The 18,604-nt window shown below is 49.8% G+C and overlaps 1 protein-coding gene across 1 annotated transcript; it reads left to right on the top strand.

Annotated features, from left to right (window-relative positions):
• Window positions 1-5,425: 5,425 nt before the first annotated feature.
• On the top strand, window positions 5,426-15,514 carry LOC133349536 (zinc finger protein rotund-like). The gene is made up of 8 exons (XM_061563080.1): window positions 5,426-5,432; window positions 7,013-7,044; window positions 7,543-8,022; window positions 9,269-9,388; window positions 10,447-10,572; window positions 11,149-11,280; window positions 11,987-12,118; window positions 13,040-15,514. The coding sequence occupies exons 3-8, from the start codon at window positions 7,566-7,568 to the stop codon at window positions 13,825-13,827; spliced, it is 1,755 nt and encodes a 584-aa protein (XP_061419064.1). The 5' UTR covers window positions 5,426-5,432; window positions 7,013-7,044; window positions 7,543-7,565; the 3' UTR covers window positions 13,828-15,514.
• The last annotated feature ends 3,090 nt before the right edge of the window (window positions 15,515-18,604 follow it).

The raw sequence follows: 18,604 nt of genomic DNA, 5'->3' as shown, positions 1-18,604 counted from the left end.
GGTGGGGGGGGCATTGGTGGGGGGGGGGGTGAAGCGGTGAAGCGGTGCCAGTGATGTTAAAGTTTAACACAGAGTAGTAAGTAGTAAGTAGGGCCTTCGCCACCAATATCATACGTGATATATGTGTTTTTTTTATTAGATCGCGTACATATATACACGTGTCGTACTGGTAGGAAACACCTGGTTCCACCAGCCCACAGGGGATTATTGTGTCCGTCCGTCGTGCAACAAAAAATGGGAGGGGGAGGGGCTTGGTGGAGAGAGGAGGGTGGGGAGGGGCTGGGTGGGGTGGGGAGGGGCTGGGTGGGTGGGGTGGGAGGGGTGGGGCTGGGTGGGGAGGGGCTGGTCACCCCGTGGTGCCCTTATAAAACTCAACGTTTAACCTACTCACGCCGGCTTGTGCCCGCCCTCACAGTCGGCCATATTTGCGGAATACACCACGCCGCCGTTGACCCTGGCCATTGACCGAGCAACCCAACGTTCCTACCAGCTCCCTCCGCAGGAATGTGTTTATGAAGAACGCTGTACTATAATAATCAACCCAGTGTAGAGGTGTAATTGTGTAGATGTATGGGCACGGATGGGTAACAAACACAAGGGGCGTGGTTATGGCCGTACACAGAGAAGGTGCTCACACCGACGTCCGCACCTGCATCCCCCACGGCCCCCGGGGGGGGGGCCGATTGCTATAAAAGGTGGTGAGCCGGAGGGCTCGAGGTCGAGTGTTAGCTTTATCCAGCAAAGAGTGAAGACCAGCTAAAATAGGCCCCGGAGCTCCCCTGGCTCGCTGTCCTTGTCAGGGCCGACCAGGGCAAGCCGGTGGCGTGGCCCCGAGAGCCCAGACTGACGTTCTTATAAGAGCCGGTCTGGAGACTCAGGGTGCCGGGATCCCAGCTTGACCAGGGCTGGGATAGGTAGCCTCCCCTAGCGCCGAAGTGGAGGACTCGGGCGTAGGTTAGCGGGGTTAGACGTTGTGTCTCCCTGTTAGACGAGTGAAGGGGACGATACCCCTTCAAGTGCTGTGTGTACCCGTTACTGTACACAAGTTGGTGTTAATAAATAAGTGTGCCTCCAACGACGTCGTCCGAGCCTCCTGCAACTTACTACACCTGCAGTACTGCAATGGGGCAGCCAGGGGAAAGCCAAATGTCTCAGGAGCAGAGAGAGGTCGTAGGTGATTTTGTCACTCAGCTGGCATGGCAGATTGGCTAAGAGGTCACAATGCAGCTATAAAGTAGCTTCTGACAGGATTGTGCTAATCGTTTACATCTTACCGGTATTGCAGATCAGGGACAGTCTGCCCCCATTACCTTTACAGGGTGTACGACTGATAATCCGGCCAGAAGGCGGAGATCAAGCACGACCATTGGCCTTTGCCAGCAAAGCACTGACAGGGGCACAGAAAAGATACCCTGCGCATCGACTGGGATTCCGCATCGACTGGGATTCCTCAAGTGGAGTGTCTGTGAGAAATTTAGTCACTGGCTGAGGGGACACATTCACTGTTTTCATTGACAACAATCTGCTGACGTATATCATGAACAACGTTGGGTTTCCAAGTTGGCCCTATATGCTTTTGATATCAAGCACATACCGGGGAAGGGGAACGTTGTCGCCGATGCTCTAAGCAGGGCTCAAAATGGCCGCTCAGCAACTTCGTACAGATTCGCATGTATTTTCATCAGTGGGACGTGAAGTTGACAGCACATTTGGTCGTTTAAGATGGTCCAATATACTCGATTGCTGGAGAGGCTGGTTCAATAAACCCATAGTGTGTGAACAATCTCTGCCTGGATTCCTTGTGTCCAAGCATGGAGAGCAAGAAGATCACCTCTGGAGAACTATTGGTTTTTATTTTGTTACTTATTGTTGACCACCCCCACTGTGCCCAAGAGGACGATCATGGCCACGAAGAACCGAGGCACGGTGGGCACGGGTCACATGGAAGATTATCCCTACGTGTAATTTAGACAGATTCAATTAAAACAACTTTCGTTCAGTGACCGGGTAGCGCGGAGGTCAGAGCGCTGAGCTGGTACAACCTCGGTCCTGGGTTACAATCCGGATACTGCCGCCCAATGATTAAAGCATGTTTTATAGTTGAGTTTATCTCCGTTGTTTTTTTATTTCAGCCTGATCATCAATGACTGCACAAAAGAAGCAATCACAATGCAGGTTTCACCTCGCTTTACACAGGTTCGGTTTGTGCCATTTCGCGTACGTGCAGTTAAATTTATTTTTACCCAAAATTATTTTTGGTTTGAATTCACTCACGTGACTGCGGTTGGACGTGGGACAACATTTGACAACATTTTGTGTACCGTATGGGCTCCTCTGCAGGCATCTCGTGCGGTTTCACTTTGTGCACTGCTTATTTTGGCACCCATCTTATCGCATGAAGCGGGGGAACCCTTACGTTATATTTTCCACTTAATTTTGCTAAATGTCAGCTCAGAGAATCAGTTTACCTGTCACATGTCCAACATTTTGGCTAGCCATTGAACAAAGACGGTCACTGCATCGCGTGCTTTCAGATGCGCATCTGCGACCTGGATTGCTCTTCCGATAATCGGAAGTCACTGGAGCGATGCACTTTTAATTGTAGATTGATAATGTATTTTTTAGACCTGCCTTTTGTGTTTAGTGTGATGTCCTTCCCTCACACCTTCCATTACCATAGTTGGCTACGTACTGGTGCAAAAGAAGTTTAACACATACATTTTTCTCGATGGTGGAGTGGGTGGGGAAAGTGCTGCTCTTCATTTTGTAAACCACGTGATTTGATCATAGGATTTTTCACCTCAGATGGTACTGCCCGATTAGAAGGCTGTTGGCCCGTGGTATTGCTACTTCTCGCACCTCCGATTAGCACTGTTGGCTACGTTCGGTGCGAAAGATGTTCAACATACGTGCATTGAGTGTGCAAGTGGTGCACATGCAATCAGGGTCCATGAGCTGGAGGGGCCTAGGCACGGTTAGAAAGAGGGCAAGTTGTACAGAGGGCTCCATTTAATTCCTTGCACCAGGGCCCCGTTGCCAACCATGCTACGTCATTGTTTTTTATCTGTGTGTGAGCAGCACTTCCCAATGAGGTTTTCATTTAAAGGACTGGCTCCCAAGGCTAGTCTGCTGGAGTCTCGGTTTAATCAGCCACACGTGTGCACAGACAGCCAATACATCTGTAAGTGCTTTCACTTTGAGATTGGGGCGCAGGACTACATTTGGACGCCAATGTCCCCATTTACACCACGTGTAAGCCCTTAGTGCCGTTTCGAGTTGAGTGGCATTCAACGAATCGGGGTATCGTGAGCTGTTTGGCTTCACTGTTTCATCTCTATGCCCCCTATTTGTAGCCACAGCAAATACGCTCTTCTCTTGCAAGTATACTCCAGGGTCTCCCTTCCAAGAGACTGCTCTCACATCGGTTCTGAATAAAGGCCACTGACCAATTGATATGTTGTCAAGCAACCATACATCCTGTTTTGGCTGGGACAGTCCCTGTGGCTTCAGAAAGGCTCTATCGGTGTGCCCCCCCCCTCACCCCCGAAGCATTTGCTAAAGATGAGAATTTTTCCCAGGTGTAAATGTTCTGGCCGCATGCCCGACTCAGGATGATGAGGGGGGGGGGGGGGTCAATGTATGGCTGAGCACTGGGCGGTGGTTGGACGCGGAGTAGGCAGGATCAATATCAGAGTGAGTGGGGACTGCAAAAGCTCACCCATGTGTCCCAGTTGAGCCGTCCAGATGTTTGGTAGCTTTTATTTATTGGAACAAATTCTAACAGCTCAAGTGAACAAAATGCATGTGATGCAGTGCTTCGGAGCCAACGTTTTGTGGATCATACAGAGGTAGAAAATAAAGTTAATTAAAAAAAATATATCTACGTGTCTACCGAAAAAAATAAAGAATATGAATTCCTACAGTCACGAAAGTTTTAAGTCAAGATCATACAGAGGTTTGTGAATCTTCCAAACCCTCTTGGCTGCAAGTAGACCAGGCTGATTGCAGCACAGAAAGTGGTACATGAACCTATCTGCAAAACGGACATTTTAGTGTTATCCTCTCATATCACTGGTAGATTTTCTACGGGTTCTTCGGTTTTCTCCCGCACAAAGTCACAAGCCCATCGGGACATCAACCCAGCGCCGCCTGTTCATCTAAAATCGCGGCACGCCTTCTAGATCACAGCAGCCTCACTCCATGCCACAAATACAAATGAAGGCGGGAGATGGTAGCAAGTCTGGACTGTGGTCGACGCGATAAAGAAACATCTCGTATAGCAACCCGAACGTGGAACCTCCCGGTTTCAACCTTTCCACGCAGCGAATGATCGACCATCAACCGAATCGGGACCGGGCATGGCCGATGCGGCCACGTGGTGCACAAATGCGATGCGGCCACGTGGTGCACAAATGCGATGCGGCCACGTGGTGCACAAATGCGATGCGGCCACGTGGTGCACAAATTGCGCATCGAAGATTCGTCGGCCTGCGAGTGGTGCGGCCACGAATTGCAAACCATCGACCCTCATCGTAAACACTCCGCCGCTGCTGCTGTCTTTACGCCTTTAAATTGGGAACGGACTAGATCCACTCTGCTTCTGAACAGACAATTGAGTTGATGACAAATCTAAATTTACATATTTAATCTGCTGCTATTAATCCATATACGAAAGAAGAATGGCATGTGGCCAAATATCCCAATTGTGGCAGGGATTTCAGAGGTAGCTCTGTGGACCATTATCCAGCACCGCTGAGATACGAATGGACCCTCTGTTTAATGACGCGGCTTTAATGGCACGATCTGGGTGATATGTGTGAAAGAGCAAAACTTGAAAAAAAATTCCTACGTGGCTTTAACGAAAGACCCAAAGAATCTGAATTCCATACAAGATCAGCACCAATTATTTTACACATTTTATATGTATAAGATGTATAATGACCGCTATTAGAACCAATGAATGATTAGGATAAATATTTCTCTCACATGTATTTTTATGTTTTAGCTATTTATTCGACTTTTAAAAAATGTTGAAACCCAGACATTGTTGATTGAGTGAAGTACATTTGATAAATATTGGCTCAAGCCACCAATTCTTCCTGGCCACTCTTACTCAAAGAGAACACAGATAAGGCGAAACATAAACCTAACTGAAGACGTTCAACCAAAGTGTACGATAACCACAATCCGCGGTTATTATACACTTACCAAAATAAAGAACAATAATAAGCATCATCATAAATCTGAACCCTAAGAATCCCACCGTGACCCCACCCCCCACAGCGCCCAAAGTAGCCCGGAGCCCTTTAGAAGCGCCGCCGGTCGCGTCCACCAATCAGAGCGCGTCTTACTGAGACGCCGGCGCAGCTCGTCCAATCAATGCTCGGCTTGTTAGGGCTCGCGGGGGGTTCAACGGCAGGGAAGCGTCGATGGTGAGTGCTCGCGGCGACCCGAGCGCACACACGCAACACATTTAGCTTTTATCGTTTTAATTAGAAGAAAACAATAAGAATAACAAGAAGAAGAAGGGGCGTTTGTTTTTTTTGGCGCAATCAAAGACGTCCGCCGCTGCTTTGGTAACCGTTTGAATCGTCCGGTAAGCGCGTTGGAAGCCGATCGCTGCTGCTGATGATGATGGCGATTTGGTTAAAACATTGCGGTCCTGCTTTTTAAGCGCGCTGCCATTAAAACTGCGGTGGCCAATTTGGTTATTTGCCAGGCGCCGTTGTCAGTCCGCTACCGGATCGAGGGTGGGGGGGGTGTGGGAGAGACTTTGACCACAAGCCGTGGCAACAGCGCTCTTGTGACCATACTTCCCCACGCTTGTCTGTGGTGGTTTGGTAGATGGATGGGTGGGTTGATACCGGGACCAGTTCAGATGCGTGCGCGCGTGTGTGTACAATGTGGCACTGTGTATATATTTAGTGGGGAGAGGTCGTGTAAGGGTTAGCACGCTGCGCTATGAACCCCGGCGAGCAGAGTTCGATTTCTCCCCCCACGTCCAACACCAGTCGTGACGATTATTCGAACCGGTCCTGGGACTCCGCTAGGTCGACTCGGCCTCAAATGAGTACCTGGTTGCGGTGTGTAAAAACATTGGCACGAGGGAGACAAAGGCGGCCGGGCGTGGTGCTGGCCACCCACTCCCTCGTGTGCCGTTCCGGCCTTCATAGGTGCTGCTCGCTAACAGCACTTGCCCCAACAGTCTGCTCAGGCTACACGGGGGGTCTTTGTCTTTGTACAGTATGTACTGTATATAGTGATGAGCAATCGTGTAACGGTGAGCGCGCTACGCTACGAACCCCGGCGAGCCGAGTTCGATTTCTCCCCCACGTCCAACATCAGTAGTGACGATTATATGAACCGGTCCTGGGCCACCCCTAGGTTGACTCGGCCTCAATTCAGTACCTGGTTGCGGTGTGTAAAAAACATTGGCACTGGGGAGACAAAGGCGGCCGGGCGTGGTGCTGGCCACCCACCCCCTCTCCTGTGCCGTGCCGGCCTTCATAGGTGCTGCTCGCTAACAGCACTTGCCCCAACAGTCTTTTACAATCTATACGGGTATGTTTATTTTGACGGTATATATAACACGCCACTGATGTTAGCCGTGGCCCGGGGAAGGCGGCCGGGTTTAGAACTCGGCGTCTTCAAGCTTTGCGTTGGGTCATTGTGAACTTTCGTTTGACTAAAACCGAGAAATTGACAAATGCAACAATAAAAAACACCTCCGGTGGTTCACAACCGTTAGTTCCAATGCTGCCCTTTTGGGGCTGGGGGTGGGTCTATACAATGATAACCGCTTGGTGGGCATTTCAGCAGCGGTTGGCATATGTACAGACTTGCTCCCGCCATACAAATGTACAATGTCGCCAATTCTCACTGGCCAAATTGCTCGCTTGATTTCACCACTTGCGTGTAAACCGTTGTGTCGGACCACTGCTGCGCACGCCGTGTTGGTCTTGGGGATTGTTGGACCGTGCTTCACCATGCTGATCTGTGCGGGTTCGTGAAGGCGGCAGAAGAGGACATGCGTTCGGCATAACAGTGGGTTGTGCTGCACTTCGTTCTGCTGCACTACCACGTAGCACCGCAAGCATATGACGACCTGTTTGTGTTTGGTGGTCACTGCTCACGCATCCAGGCACTGCCCAGGCTCGGCTTTCGAGATCTGACGAGTTGGGGGCGCATTCCCCCCGGCAATTTGCTCACAGACGCTGAAGCAGATGGGCATTAATAACGCCATCCACCTCCACAATGAGTCTCCGCGAAACATTGCCATCTGATACGTTCTGGATTCATAAAGCATCTACAAGCAACACTTTACAAATAAAATATTCACGTCGTTGAGTGTCAATTTCACCTTGCAAATATGGTACATTTGCGTCATGTGCACACTTTTTAGTGGTGTAAAAACAAAACTGGGAAACGCCTTATAATTAATATAAACTACAGATTGCATGATGATGATAAAGGCAGTGATCCATTTCATATAAACGATGATGAAGCCAATGATGATGGTGACTATGACCCCACCCGTCGCAGCCCACACCTCGCTGGCGGGCGGAATGGCGTGCCCCCTCGTAGCGGACCCACGCGGGGACTTCCCCACGTGGCTCGCCACCCAGGGCATGAAGCTCAAGTTCGCCGAGGCCATGGAGCGCGAGCTGGGCATCAGCGACTACGAGGAGCTGCTGGCGTGCGCCGAGGACACGCAGGTGACGGCCGAGCTGTTTGGCGCCGCGCGCGAGAAGCTGCCCTTTGCCTTCTACGCCGTGCTGCGCCGCATCCTCAAGGCCGTGTCGTCGGGCAAGCGGGGCAAGGCCAGGCTGGCGCAGTCGGTGATGGAGGTGGCCGTGCACCCGTTCATGAACTCGCTGCTCGAGGCCATCGTGGGCACGCTCAACAGCCTGAGTCACGAGCTGCTGCAGTCGGCCGACCGCTTCAGCTGCCTGGAGCCGACGATGTACACGGGCGAGCAGGCGGAGGCGGATGAAGCCCTGCGCTCCACCAACAACTCCTCGTGTAAGGGGGAGCATTCGGGGGGAGCATCTGATTGTTAGTGACCTTGTCAGTAAACTTACCTGTGTTTATCTTCTTGGTTCTTTCAGTAAAGTCACGTAGAAGGGAAGTAATAAAATAATAAAAATAAAACATAATAAAATAATTCTCACGACGTTTCGGCTACAACGCAAGCAGCCGTCCTCGGGTGCGTTGTAGCCGAAACGTCGTGAGAATTATTTTATTATGTTTTATTTTTATTATTTTATTACTTCCCTTCTACGTGACTTTACCGAAAGAACCAAGAAGATTAATCCCTGCAGTCACGAAAGCTTTAAATCGAAATTTTACCTGTGTTTAATTTTTTGTCCGTCCCACCGCACCTCCGATTAGCATGGTTGGCTACGTACGGTGCGAAAGAAGTTCAACATACATAGACGATACGACACCGTGCAATGCAATTCGGGTGTATAAAGTGTTTCAATGCGATCGCATCTCAAAACGCCACGCATATATGAGCACATCCAGGGAATATAAAGAAGAGGGATTTTCTATCAAATCATTGGGAATGAGAGGTAGCATGCTGCAGGCTTGAACGAGAAATGAGATGACACCAAGGCAAACATGCAAAATTAAGGCATTTGATAGAGAGACTTTGCGAATCAAATTGGCACGGTTGGCTACGTGTGGTGCGAAAGAAACTCAACATCCATATAATCACAGGCATTTTAGTTGTTTTCCTACCTGTTAGCCTCAGAAGCTATGAGTCATTGCTGCTTAACTCGCTCTGCCTTTAAACTAAAACTACACTTTTTTATTTTACCAGGTAAGGCACACTGAGCTATATAGCTATTTTTTAGAAACAACCTGGCCACAAATTATAGCTCAACAAATGGCTTATATTTTGATTTAAAGCTTTCGTGACTGCAGGGATTCATATTCTTGGTTCTTTTGGTAAAGTCACGTAGAAGGGAAATAATAAAATAATATCAATATAAAACAATAAAAATTCTCACGACGTTTCGACTGGCTTATGTGCAAATTTATAGCAGCCAAATACTCTTAAACGCATGTTGATTCTAAATGTGGAGGGAAAAACCGGTGGACCTGGAGAAAGATATACACGACCACAGGGAGAGAGCGCGAGACACGCAAACTCCAAATATATATCAGGCGTTAGGGTCGGGATCGAACCCACGACTTCCTGCATACCAGGCGAGGCAGTTAACATCCCGCCACCACGGCGCCCCTTTTGTCTGCGTCTGCCCAGGCGTGGTGGAGGAGGCCCCCGTAGAGGACTCGGCATTCCTGGCGGAGGAGGATCCAGCCGAGACGTGGGAGCAAGGCGTGGAGCACGCGTGGGTGGAGCGCCACTCGCCAGCCTCGGCCGGTGAGGCTCCACGCACCGCTACCGCCACTGCCCATTGCCTGACAGTTGTTTGACTGTGCTTCACCGTGCTGGTCGGTGCGGCTTGGTGAAGAGCGGAGGTCCCGCGACCGGTTACGATGTCGCTCGCCGCCGATGTTACCTGTGGGCAGGAATCGACTCAAGTCGCCGGGTTCATAGCGTAGTGTGCGTAGTTGTGTGCTAACTGCACGGAGTGGAGTGCTCTAGGTTGGAGTTCTCTGGACACACAGATAGATTAGCGGCTTTTGTAGTAGATAATTACGAAAGGTAAAAGGTGCGTCCCTGCAATTTTTTTGCCAATGCCACCGCTGGTGATGTGTCTATCCTTCCACATTGACCAGATGAGTTGGGAAGACATGGGCGTACCCACACTTTATCCCACAACACGCAACCTGCTGATTGACGGTGGCGTACCCGTTTTTACCGCTGGGTGGACACAGGAGGGAAGATTTAAGAAACTCACCGTTTCAACTGCCCCTCTGGATAATGGACTTGAACCAACGACCTCTAGATTTCAAGACCAATGTGCTAACCGTTACACCACGGCAGCTCCAGATAATGAACATGACACGGCCCAGTGGTGTAGCCTCTTCACCATGTGTTGCATAAGTTTTCGGTTTAGAAACAGCAGGCCATCCTGGCTATTACTGTTGATGTATTAACCCTAAAAAAATACACGACGTCTGCACACAGGGGACGATAAAGATCCCCTAACATTGCTCGCAAAAGCTTTTCCGGAATTATGGTCAAAATTTTCCAAATACTGAACATGATCTGCAATATGCTCAATTGGGTTTGCATATCGGATTCATCGCCCACTGTTTCTAGACTGATGCCAGCTTGCAGGCCGTGTGCTGAATTACCTTGTGACGTATAGGGACAGCTGTCACTAGGGGTGCCCTCCGCAAGTTTTGCGATGAGATTAAAGTCGCTTATCGTGTGTACATTGCTCTACCACACCCTGGTGTGAGAAGGACGCTATTTCACACGCAAATTATGATTATTGTTGTTATCATGCACGTGTGTTGCATTTCACCAAGGGCCGTGGTCGGAGCCCGTGGAGCCTCAGCTGGATGTGCCTTCGGATTTCCACGAGTCGGAGAAAGAACAGCGATCACACGGGTCATGGGGGCGGCTCCAGGTCAAGACGGAGATCATTCCCGAAGGTGCGTCCTGTCCTGATGGCCTCCGTACAAAACCTTCACGCGATGCCTTGACGTAACCCTCGTGCAGTTGTCATACATGGGCTTGGTACATTTCCATAAACAAGGTCTTGACGCAAAGCTTCGATACAATACTTGATACCGTATTGTATTACTTCCTGATGCAATTGTATTGCATCACCTCTTTGCTTTGATACAAATCATTGAAAGAAAGCCTTCATACAAAGTCTCAATTCATGATGTAGATCAGCGTTTCCTAACCTTTATGGACTCGCTGACCACTGATAACAGCTCAACATTTTTTTTGCGGACCACCGTGCAGTAACAAGAAAGCCGTGGTGCTTTGTAAAGAAAAAAATATATCTGCAAGAGTTCCCGCAGACCACTTCCCGTAACATTGCAGACCACCAGCGGCTCGCTGGCCACGGTTTGGGAACCGCTGGTTTAGATTTACAACACCTTCACAGAGCAGAGCAGTGACACAAATGCTGTATTGGAGCGCCATCCATGAACACTGTGGGGCCTATCTATCGCGTCTTTCGCCACACCAGTAAGCGCGCCTGCACGCCTGTGCCGCAGACTTTGTGAACGCGACGCGGGGAGGGGCCGGTGAGCCCCCGCCGGCCCCGCCGTCGCCCGGCGCCCGGGACGCGGTGGATACGGACGAACTGGATACGGTGCTTGGGGACGTCAAGAACGAGATGTACCGAGGTGAGAGGCGGCCCCCTCCCCCACCCCGCATCCACTGAGCGCCACACCGTCAGTGAAAAACGCCAAAAAATGAGATCGTACATTTGGCTCGGTTGACTTGGCATTTCTACAGGGTCGATAAAATAGAGTACCTCTTTGTACGGGATTCAACGGTTATCCTATGATATAGACTCGCCCTTCCACTATAGGATTGTGGAATTTTCACCGCTGCCGCAGGGCTTTGAACAGGAGGTAAGTGCTGCCTCAATGATCATTTGAGCAGGAAATCACTTTGACTTCCACACACGGAGCCCTTTTGTCAATGGGTAAACCCTAACCTGCACCGTGTCGGTACTGGGTGTTTTTTTTTACCATACCTTTCTGGTTCATGGTGCAGTGCACGGACCACTGCAACACCACTCTACTGCCATGGATAAATAAAATGAGATTGTTACGATCAATATTCACATTTCATAAACACTCGCATCAAAAGTCAAAAGTGTCACCGTGCTCAAACAAGCAATGGGACGGTACTGACCTCCATTGGCTAGTAATTGGACTAAGTTCGCTAGAGATTCACGGCACGGTGTTGTCGGTCACTCTGCCACCACGGCAAATTACCTAAATAATACCGAGCGTAAATAAGGCACAACTGTCGCTCGCAGTTCTGCCCGGAGCCTGCATCACCCCTCCCTCGCCTCCCTTCTCCCCGTGGTTCACCAACCAGGTCTGCCCAAGGCTCGCGTCGGGAGCGATCACAGCGCGGGGCTGGAGGCGGCGGAGGAGGAGGTGGTGCCGGTGAGCAGGGCCTGGAAGGCGTTTGCGCCGCCCGACACGCCCAGCGAGCGCTATTACGCAGGTGAGCCCCAGCACCCGGCAGCGGCGCTTTAAGAGGCGAGCACTCGCAACCCGAAACACAAAACACGGGGCTCAGCTTTTTTAATTGTGACAGCGGCGTCGGTCCGTGGCGATACGGCAGCCTCCATCTGGTTCTTAAAATAACAACGATGGGTTCACCAGTCAAATTACGCGCTTGACCAATTACAGTTAAGTGTGTCATCATGGCACTCCGGTGACGTCACTGTGATGTCAGACACACGTATGTTTTGGTTCAGCGCAGCGACAAATCGCGAGAACTCGCTTGTGGTGGATTTCCTGATTGTGAATATAATTGCCGTTAGGTTTTGTCAAGCATCCAAATGAGACGTATCTTGCGGCCTCACATTTTGACCTGTGTGTCTTAGGCTATCTGAAGAGCTTTAGCACTTCATTGATTATCCAAAAGGTATTAAAATCATGCTCAAGTTATCACAGCACTCAAGTGATGTCTTCATTGCCGGTGTATTATAGCGCACAGACGTGACATTGTAGTGATGTCACTGGCGTGCTCAAAATTACTAATGTTGATGTCCATCCTCTCATTAACGAAGCTTAAATCTTGCGTTGGATAGCCTGGGACGCACTCAGAAGATATTCATTTACAAGTGATCTTTGTTTTTTTTCATTGCATCTTCCTTTTAGATAAAATCAATGACTTATGTCACCCACACTTGTGACAGACACAATTTGTTATTGTTGTTGAGTTAGTAATGAGTTGGTGGATATTTAACACACGCGAGAGTTTCATTGTGACTGGGCAAATTGTGCGGTGGCGTTGCTGTGCGACCGCGTCACTCGCACATCAGCGGGCAGATCGCAGACGCGCACGCACGCTGTTGTTTATTATTTTACTCTTGTGCAAGTAACGTCTACAGGCGTGTGTTCGATGTATCCCGCGCAGTGGTACACAACGCTAGCAGGGCTCCCTGTCAGTCGTTCGAAGGAGCTTTGATCGCGGACGCTTCTAATGGAGGCCTTAGCAGCCGCTCGCGCCACTATTTCCCGCACCGCCTAATCCCGCACGAAGACCAACATCATCAGCAGCAACAGCATCAGCAGCAGCAACAACAACAACATCATCAGCAACAACAACATCATCAGCAACAACAACATAATCAGCAGCAACAGCAGCAGCAACAGCCACAACGGCGGCGGCGGCAACAGCACAACCAGCAACAGCAAGCGGACGCCAGAAGCCCGGCTTTGCTAAAGAGTTTTGACTCGGCCACTGGCACTTACCGGCTGAGCTACGACGCAGCGGGGGCAGCAATGGACGCGGCCTGCGGTGGACAGATGCAGAGGGCGGCGGCAGCGGCGGTTGTAGATGGGGGGATCGGCGGGACGACGGCTTGCCGGGACGCGGTCGGCTCGGGCGTCGCCGGGGAGCCGAGCCTGGTGTGCACACTGTGCGGCAAGGGCTTCGGGCGCGCTCGCAACCTGCGGCTGCACATGCGCACGCACACGGGCGAGCGGCCGTACCGCTGCGAGTTCTGCGGGCGCTCGTTTGCGCACCCCTTCGCCTACTCGCAGCACAAGCGTATCCACACGGGCGAGAAGCCCTACTCATGCGAGGTGTGCGGCAAGGCATTCGCGCGCCGCTTCACGCTCTCGTGCCACCGCAACACCCACGGGGAGCGTCACCGGTTGCCGCCGCCGCAGCAGCAGCCTCCGCCTCCGACGCACCAGTGAAGCGAGCGGCCGCGCACACGGCACTGCCGCCGGAGGGCTCGATGTGGACACGCGGCGGGGACTGTGGTGGCGGTGCGGGGACTGTGGTGGCGGTGCGGTAAGGCGGCGGAGGCTGCGTTTGTCACAGTCGGCCGATTTGGTTTGAAGGAACCTGTTCGTTAAAGTAGGACTGTGGAAGCGTTTTTTTTCTAACGGTGGGACGAATGGGACTTTAAAATACCTCCGGTTTGGTGACGCATTAACGCACTCGGCTAATTCACCCCTATAGTTTAACACGTGCGGGCGTTCTCGACCGATATGATTCCTAATTGATTTTTTTGGGTCGGATCACAGCAGTTAAATGTGTATCATACACCCTCCTCCGCCCAACGCAACCAACAAACGTGCCAAATTATTACTGCTTCAGCAGCACCACCTGGTGATGTTGGAGATCAATCCACACCCGGTTAACGATTGGGTACGACGTTTCCCATCATCAGGCAATTGCCAGAGTTGTGAACTGTGTTTGGCATTGCCTTTGCTGAGAAGAGTTTCCTCCCCGTAAATTTCACACGTAAGCCCCGATCACAGCAAGAGTCCCTTCCAGTGTGACATCGATAACACTTTTGGCCTGGGGTGAGGAAGCCACGGCCTTTGACTTTGCTTTATATGTCCTGTGGCCAAATGAGAGCTACTCCTTAAAATCAGCCCACAAACAAATTTCTGAACTAAATAATTGGTTTTTTACCCTTCTATCTGGCAACAAAACTGACACCTTTTTACAAGGAGTCATGTTTGCATAGACCGCAATACCTGCAGTCATAATACAAACAAAAGAACATAACTCTGATAATGTGCACTGTCCTTGAAGTTGATTGGTCCACACCCGAGACAGCTTTCCTTAGAGCCTAGTCTCACATGGGTTGGACCAGATGATGCCAAAAGGTAGGTATTGCGGTCTATGCAAACATGACTCCTTGTAAAAAGGTGTCAGTTTTGTTGCCAGATAGAAGGGTAAAAAACCAATTATCATATTTTTACTGGCAAATGAGGTTCCCATAGTTCTAAACTAAACTTTTGTATTTTACCAGGTATCGCCCACTGAGCTGTGTGGCTCTTTTTCAGAAGCGACCTGGCCACAAATGATAACTCAACAAAGTGGCTTATCACGTGGAAATTTACGTGTGGCCAAATATTTTTAAATGCATATTGCTAAGTGTGGAGGGAAACACCAGAGGACCCAGGGAAAAATCTACGCGACCACGGGGAGATCATGAAAACTCCAAATATTATACAGGCATCAGGTTCGGGATCGAACCCATAACCTCCTGTATACCTGGCGAGACAGTTAACATCTCGCCACCGCAGCGCCCACATTAAATTTCCACTGCCAGCATCTTGGCCACACTAATCAGTTTGCAGAGGGTGATTATCTTGACCGTGGTGATATTGTGTTTCTCGTGTTCGCGCACTCGGTCACTTCCGTCACCACGAGGGCCTCTTGCAGCGACAGACGGTCACTGAGGTGTGTGTGCGCGTTAACACGTATCTTGCCAAAGGTATTTCAAAGTCCCCATTTGGCCCTCATTCAGGAAAAGGTGGGGAGTGGTGGTGCAGCGGTCAGCGTGCTGGGCTATGAACCCAGTGACCGGAGTTCAATTCCTTCTAGATTTGAAGCTTTCGTGACTGCAATGATTCATATCCTTAGGTTTTGTCGGTAAAGTCACGTAGGTAAAAACATTAAAAAGTAAAATAAAATGAAAATCACGACGTTTCGGAGGCGCAACACAAGCTTCCGTCTTCAGGTGGTACCGTCACAGCCACGACAGCTGTATCAGGAGTTACCACTGCCTTTGTTATGCAGTCTATTCTTAGTCTCAAGCCTCACCTTACCATATTAATAATAAAGATGCGGCCCATGCCCCACCACCTTCTCCAACCATTATATAAACGCAGTGGTAACTCCTGAAATCTCTCATTTACTTGATACAGCTGTCGTGCCTGTGACGGTACCACCTGAAGACGGAAGCTTGTGTTGCCTCCGAAACGTCGTGATTTTTATTTTATTTTACTTTTTAATGTTTTTACCTACGTGACTTTACCGAAAAAACCTAAGGATATAGTTCAATTCCTGGTCACGGCCAACACCAGGGAAGATTATCTGAACCAGTCCCAGGCCTCCCCCAGATTAACTCGGGCTCAAATGAGTACCCGGTGCAGTGTCTAAACATCACCACTGGGGAAACAAAGGCGGTCGGGCGTGGTGGTGGCCACCCACCCCCTGGTGTACCTGTCAGGCTTCATAGGTGATCCCTAACAGCACTTGTTACAAAAGTCTGTTGAGGCTATACGGGAGATCTTTGCCTTTGCCAAGGTATTTAAAAGTCTCTGTCTCGCCCTCAAGGACAAGGTTCCTTACCACTGCTTGGAAGCTTCGTTGCTGAAATGAGTGACAAGCACGTTTAATAAATTTCGAATTAAAGCTTTCGTGACTGCAGGAATTCATCTTCTTGGTTCTTTCGGTAAATTCATGTAGAAGGGAAATAATAAAATAATAATAAAATTCTCACGACGTTTCGGCCACAACGCAAGCAGCCGTCCTCAGGTGAAGAACAGGTCTGTCGGAAAGACAGCGTCTGAATGAACAGACGCTGTCTTCAGACAGACCTGTTCTTCACCTGAGGACGGCTGCTTGCGTTGTGGCCGAAACGTCGTGAGAATGATTTTATTATGTTTTATTTTTATTATTTCCCTTCTACGTGACTTTACCGAAAGAACCAAGAAGACACGTTTAATAAGTGGAGTCACAAGGTTGAAAGGTCACCGCCAGCTCAGCCTCACAATACCATCGGAGAGAGAATCTCCGAAGGCACAGGTGTAGGTTCGCCACCTGGCCGACTCGGACAACGCTCGGTTCACTGTACGATGAGTACTCATGAGTGCCTAACGCACTCTCGCTTCATACCACCGCAGTTCCACCTGCCTGGCAGTCCCGTACAAGGATGTACAAGTAATTTCTATCGCCAATACAAGTCTGTGTCCCAATATGCCAAGGGTCGGCAACCTACAGCTCCGGTGCCGCATGCGGCTGTTTAAGGACCGTTGCTTTGTGACATTTATTTATTAAGGACTACCGTTTCGTCGTCTTCACGTGCATTGCGGCTCTTTAAATATTGATACCGAATTCGAAAAAAATGGCTCTCATGATTTTGATGGTGATCATCATTCTTGGTGATCTGTAAGCCTGTGGTGGAAATTCCCCATTCCTATGTCGGGGACCGGTTTTTAAACCAACAATCACGCTTGACTTCCAACAACGTCTTCCTACTCTGAGCCAGTGGTGGACATTCCTCATTCCCATAGCGGGGGGTGGGTTACACTATAGCAACAATCACTGCTGGACAGAATGTGGGCGAAGTCATGAACTTTTGATCTCTACGTCGGGTGTCTTGGCGCAGTGCCGCAGTGGGCGATGTACAGAAGACAACGTTGCATGCAGGAATGAGCACGGTTTGAAATTTCTACAGATCATACGTTGCGGTACTTAAACAGAGCCATGCAGCGCTACGCGCGTGGTGATCCGAATTCAACTCCTGGCCATGGCCAACATCAGCGGCGAGTGATTTATTTTGAATATTTTTTTTATGTAAAAAGAGTCCAATACAGAACACGCACGACGGTGGAGAGAGAACTCGATCAAGCCCGTGGCGAGGTGCCCTCGGAATAGTGACCGGCAAGAGGTGACTGGGCTCACTGCTCTGCTATTCTCATAGGGGGCAACGATCAGGAACATATAATGCTTAAGGGAAGTAGGGGGGGAGAGAGGAGAGGGGGGTTGTAGAGAGAATGACGAGAGATATCTTAACCGGTCCTGCGCACTTCCCCCACGCGTACCGCCCCCGACGGTTCACCAACCCGTACGGACCTGCGTGGTGAAGTATGATCTGACAAATCCCATAGTCTGATATGGCGTGGGGCAGGGGGCTTCATCCACAAGTGGATTGACAAATGGCTGTAATGTACAAGTCTGTTAGACTAAGTAATTGAGAATGAATTGATATTTTTTTGAGTTGTGCCTTCCTTTTAGATAATGCTCCCCACCGTGGTGCTGTGCTGTGTGCGTGTGTGATTTTGGAAATTAAAATTTTGGCTGGAAATAAACCACAAATTCAAGAACTGTCAACACTGGCGGCTTGTTTGGCCACCTACGTTTTGGCAATAATGATTAGGCCTCCAAAGAGGCCGTTAAATATAATTATAATAACAATTGCAATCGCTTGACTGGTTTTGGTTGGTTTTTATTGCACAGGTTGGAAGATTGCAGAGTAATCATTAATAATTATCTTTTTGGAGTGTTTTTACAACTTGCAGTAGTTGTGCTTTGCATAGCAATGGAATGTCCATTTTGTAAACTCTAGCACTGAAGTTCAGTTTATGATCACTTAAGGTATACCCACAATGCATTCTTAAACCTGATATATCGCGTTTACCCGATAGTATAAAAGTGCCGTACATTTTAACACTTCACAACAAACCCGTTGCATTTTTCGCTCTGTGTTTTTGCGTGAATCTTGCCTTTTGAACTTTAGATACTGGCAGACCGGGGCGTTCAGCAGAGGTCGCAAACGGGTTTTGATTCCTTACCCGTACCCGGCCGCACCAGGGTCGCAAACGGGTACCCGTACCCGTACCCTAACCGATACCCGGCTACCCGTACCCGGCCGGGTACGGGTAGGGTACGGGTACCCGATTGCGACCTCTGGGATGAAGCCATGTTGCAGGCGCGGGTGGGTTGATT

This window comes from Lethenteron reissneri, chromosome 4 (genome assembly GCF_015708825.2).
Source record: "Lethenteron reissneri isolate LAM-NWPU_2019-01 chromosome 4, ASM1570882v1, whole genome shotgun sequence".
Classification (NCBI taxonomy): Eukaryota; Metazoa; Chordata; class Hyperoartia; order Petromyzontiformes; family Petromyzontidae; genus Lethenteron; species Lethenteron reissneri.
The sequence above is the reverse complement of the archived record's forward strand: the minus strand, read 5'-3'. Positions and strand labels throughout refer to the sequence as shown.

Coding starts and splice junctions, on each gene's coding strand:
- LOC133349536 (XM_061563080.1), top strand. CDS start 7,566: ATGGCGTGCCCCCTCGTAGCGGACCCACGCGGGGACTTCCCCACGTGG. Junction 8,023..9,268: donor CTCCACCAACAACTCCTCGT/GTAAGGGGGAGC, acceptor GCGTCTGCCCAG/GCGTGGTGGAGGAGGCCCCC. Junction 12,119..13,039: donor CAGCGAGCGCTATTACGCAG/GTGAGCCCCAGC, acceptor TATCCCGCGCAG/TGGTACACAACGCTAGCAGG.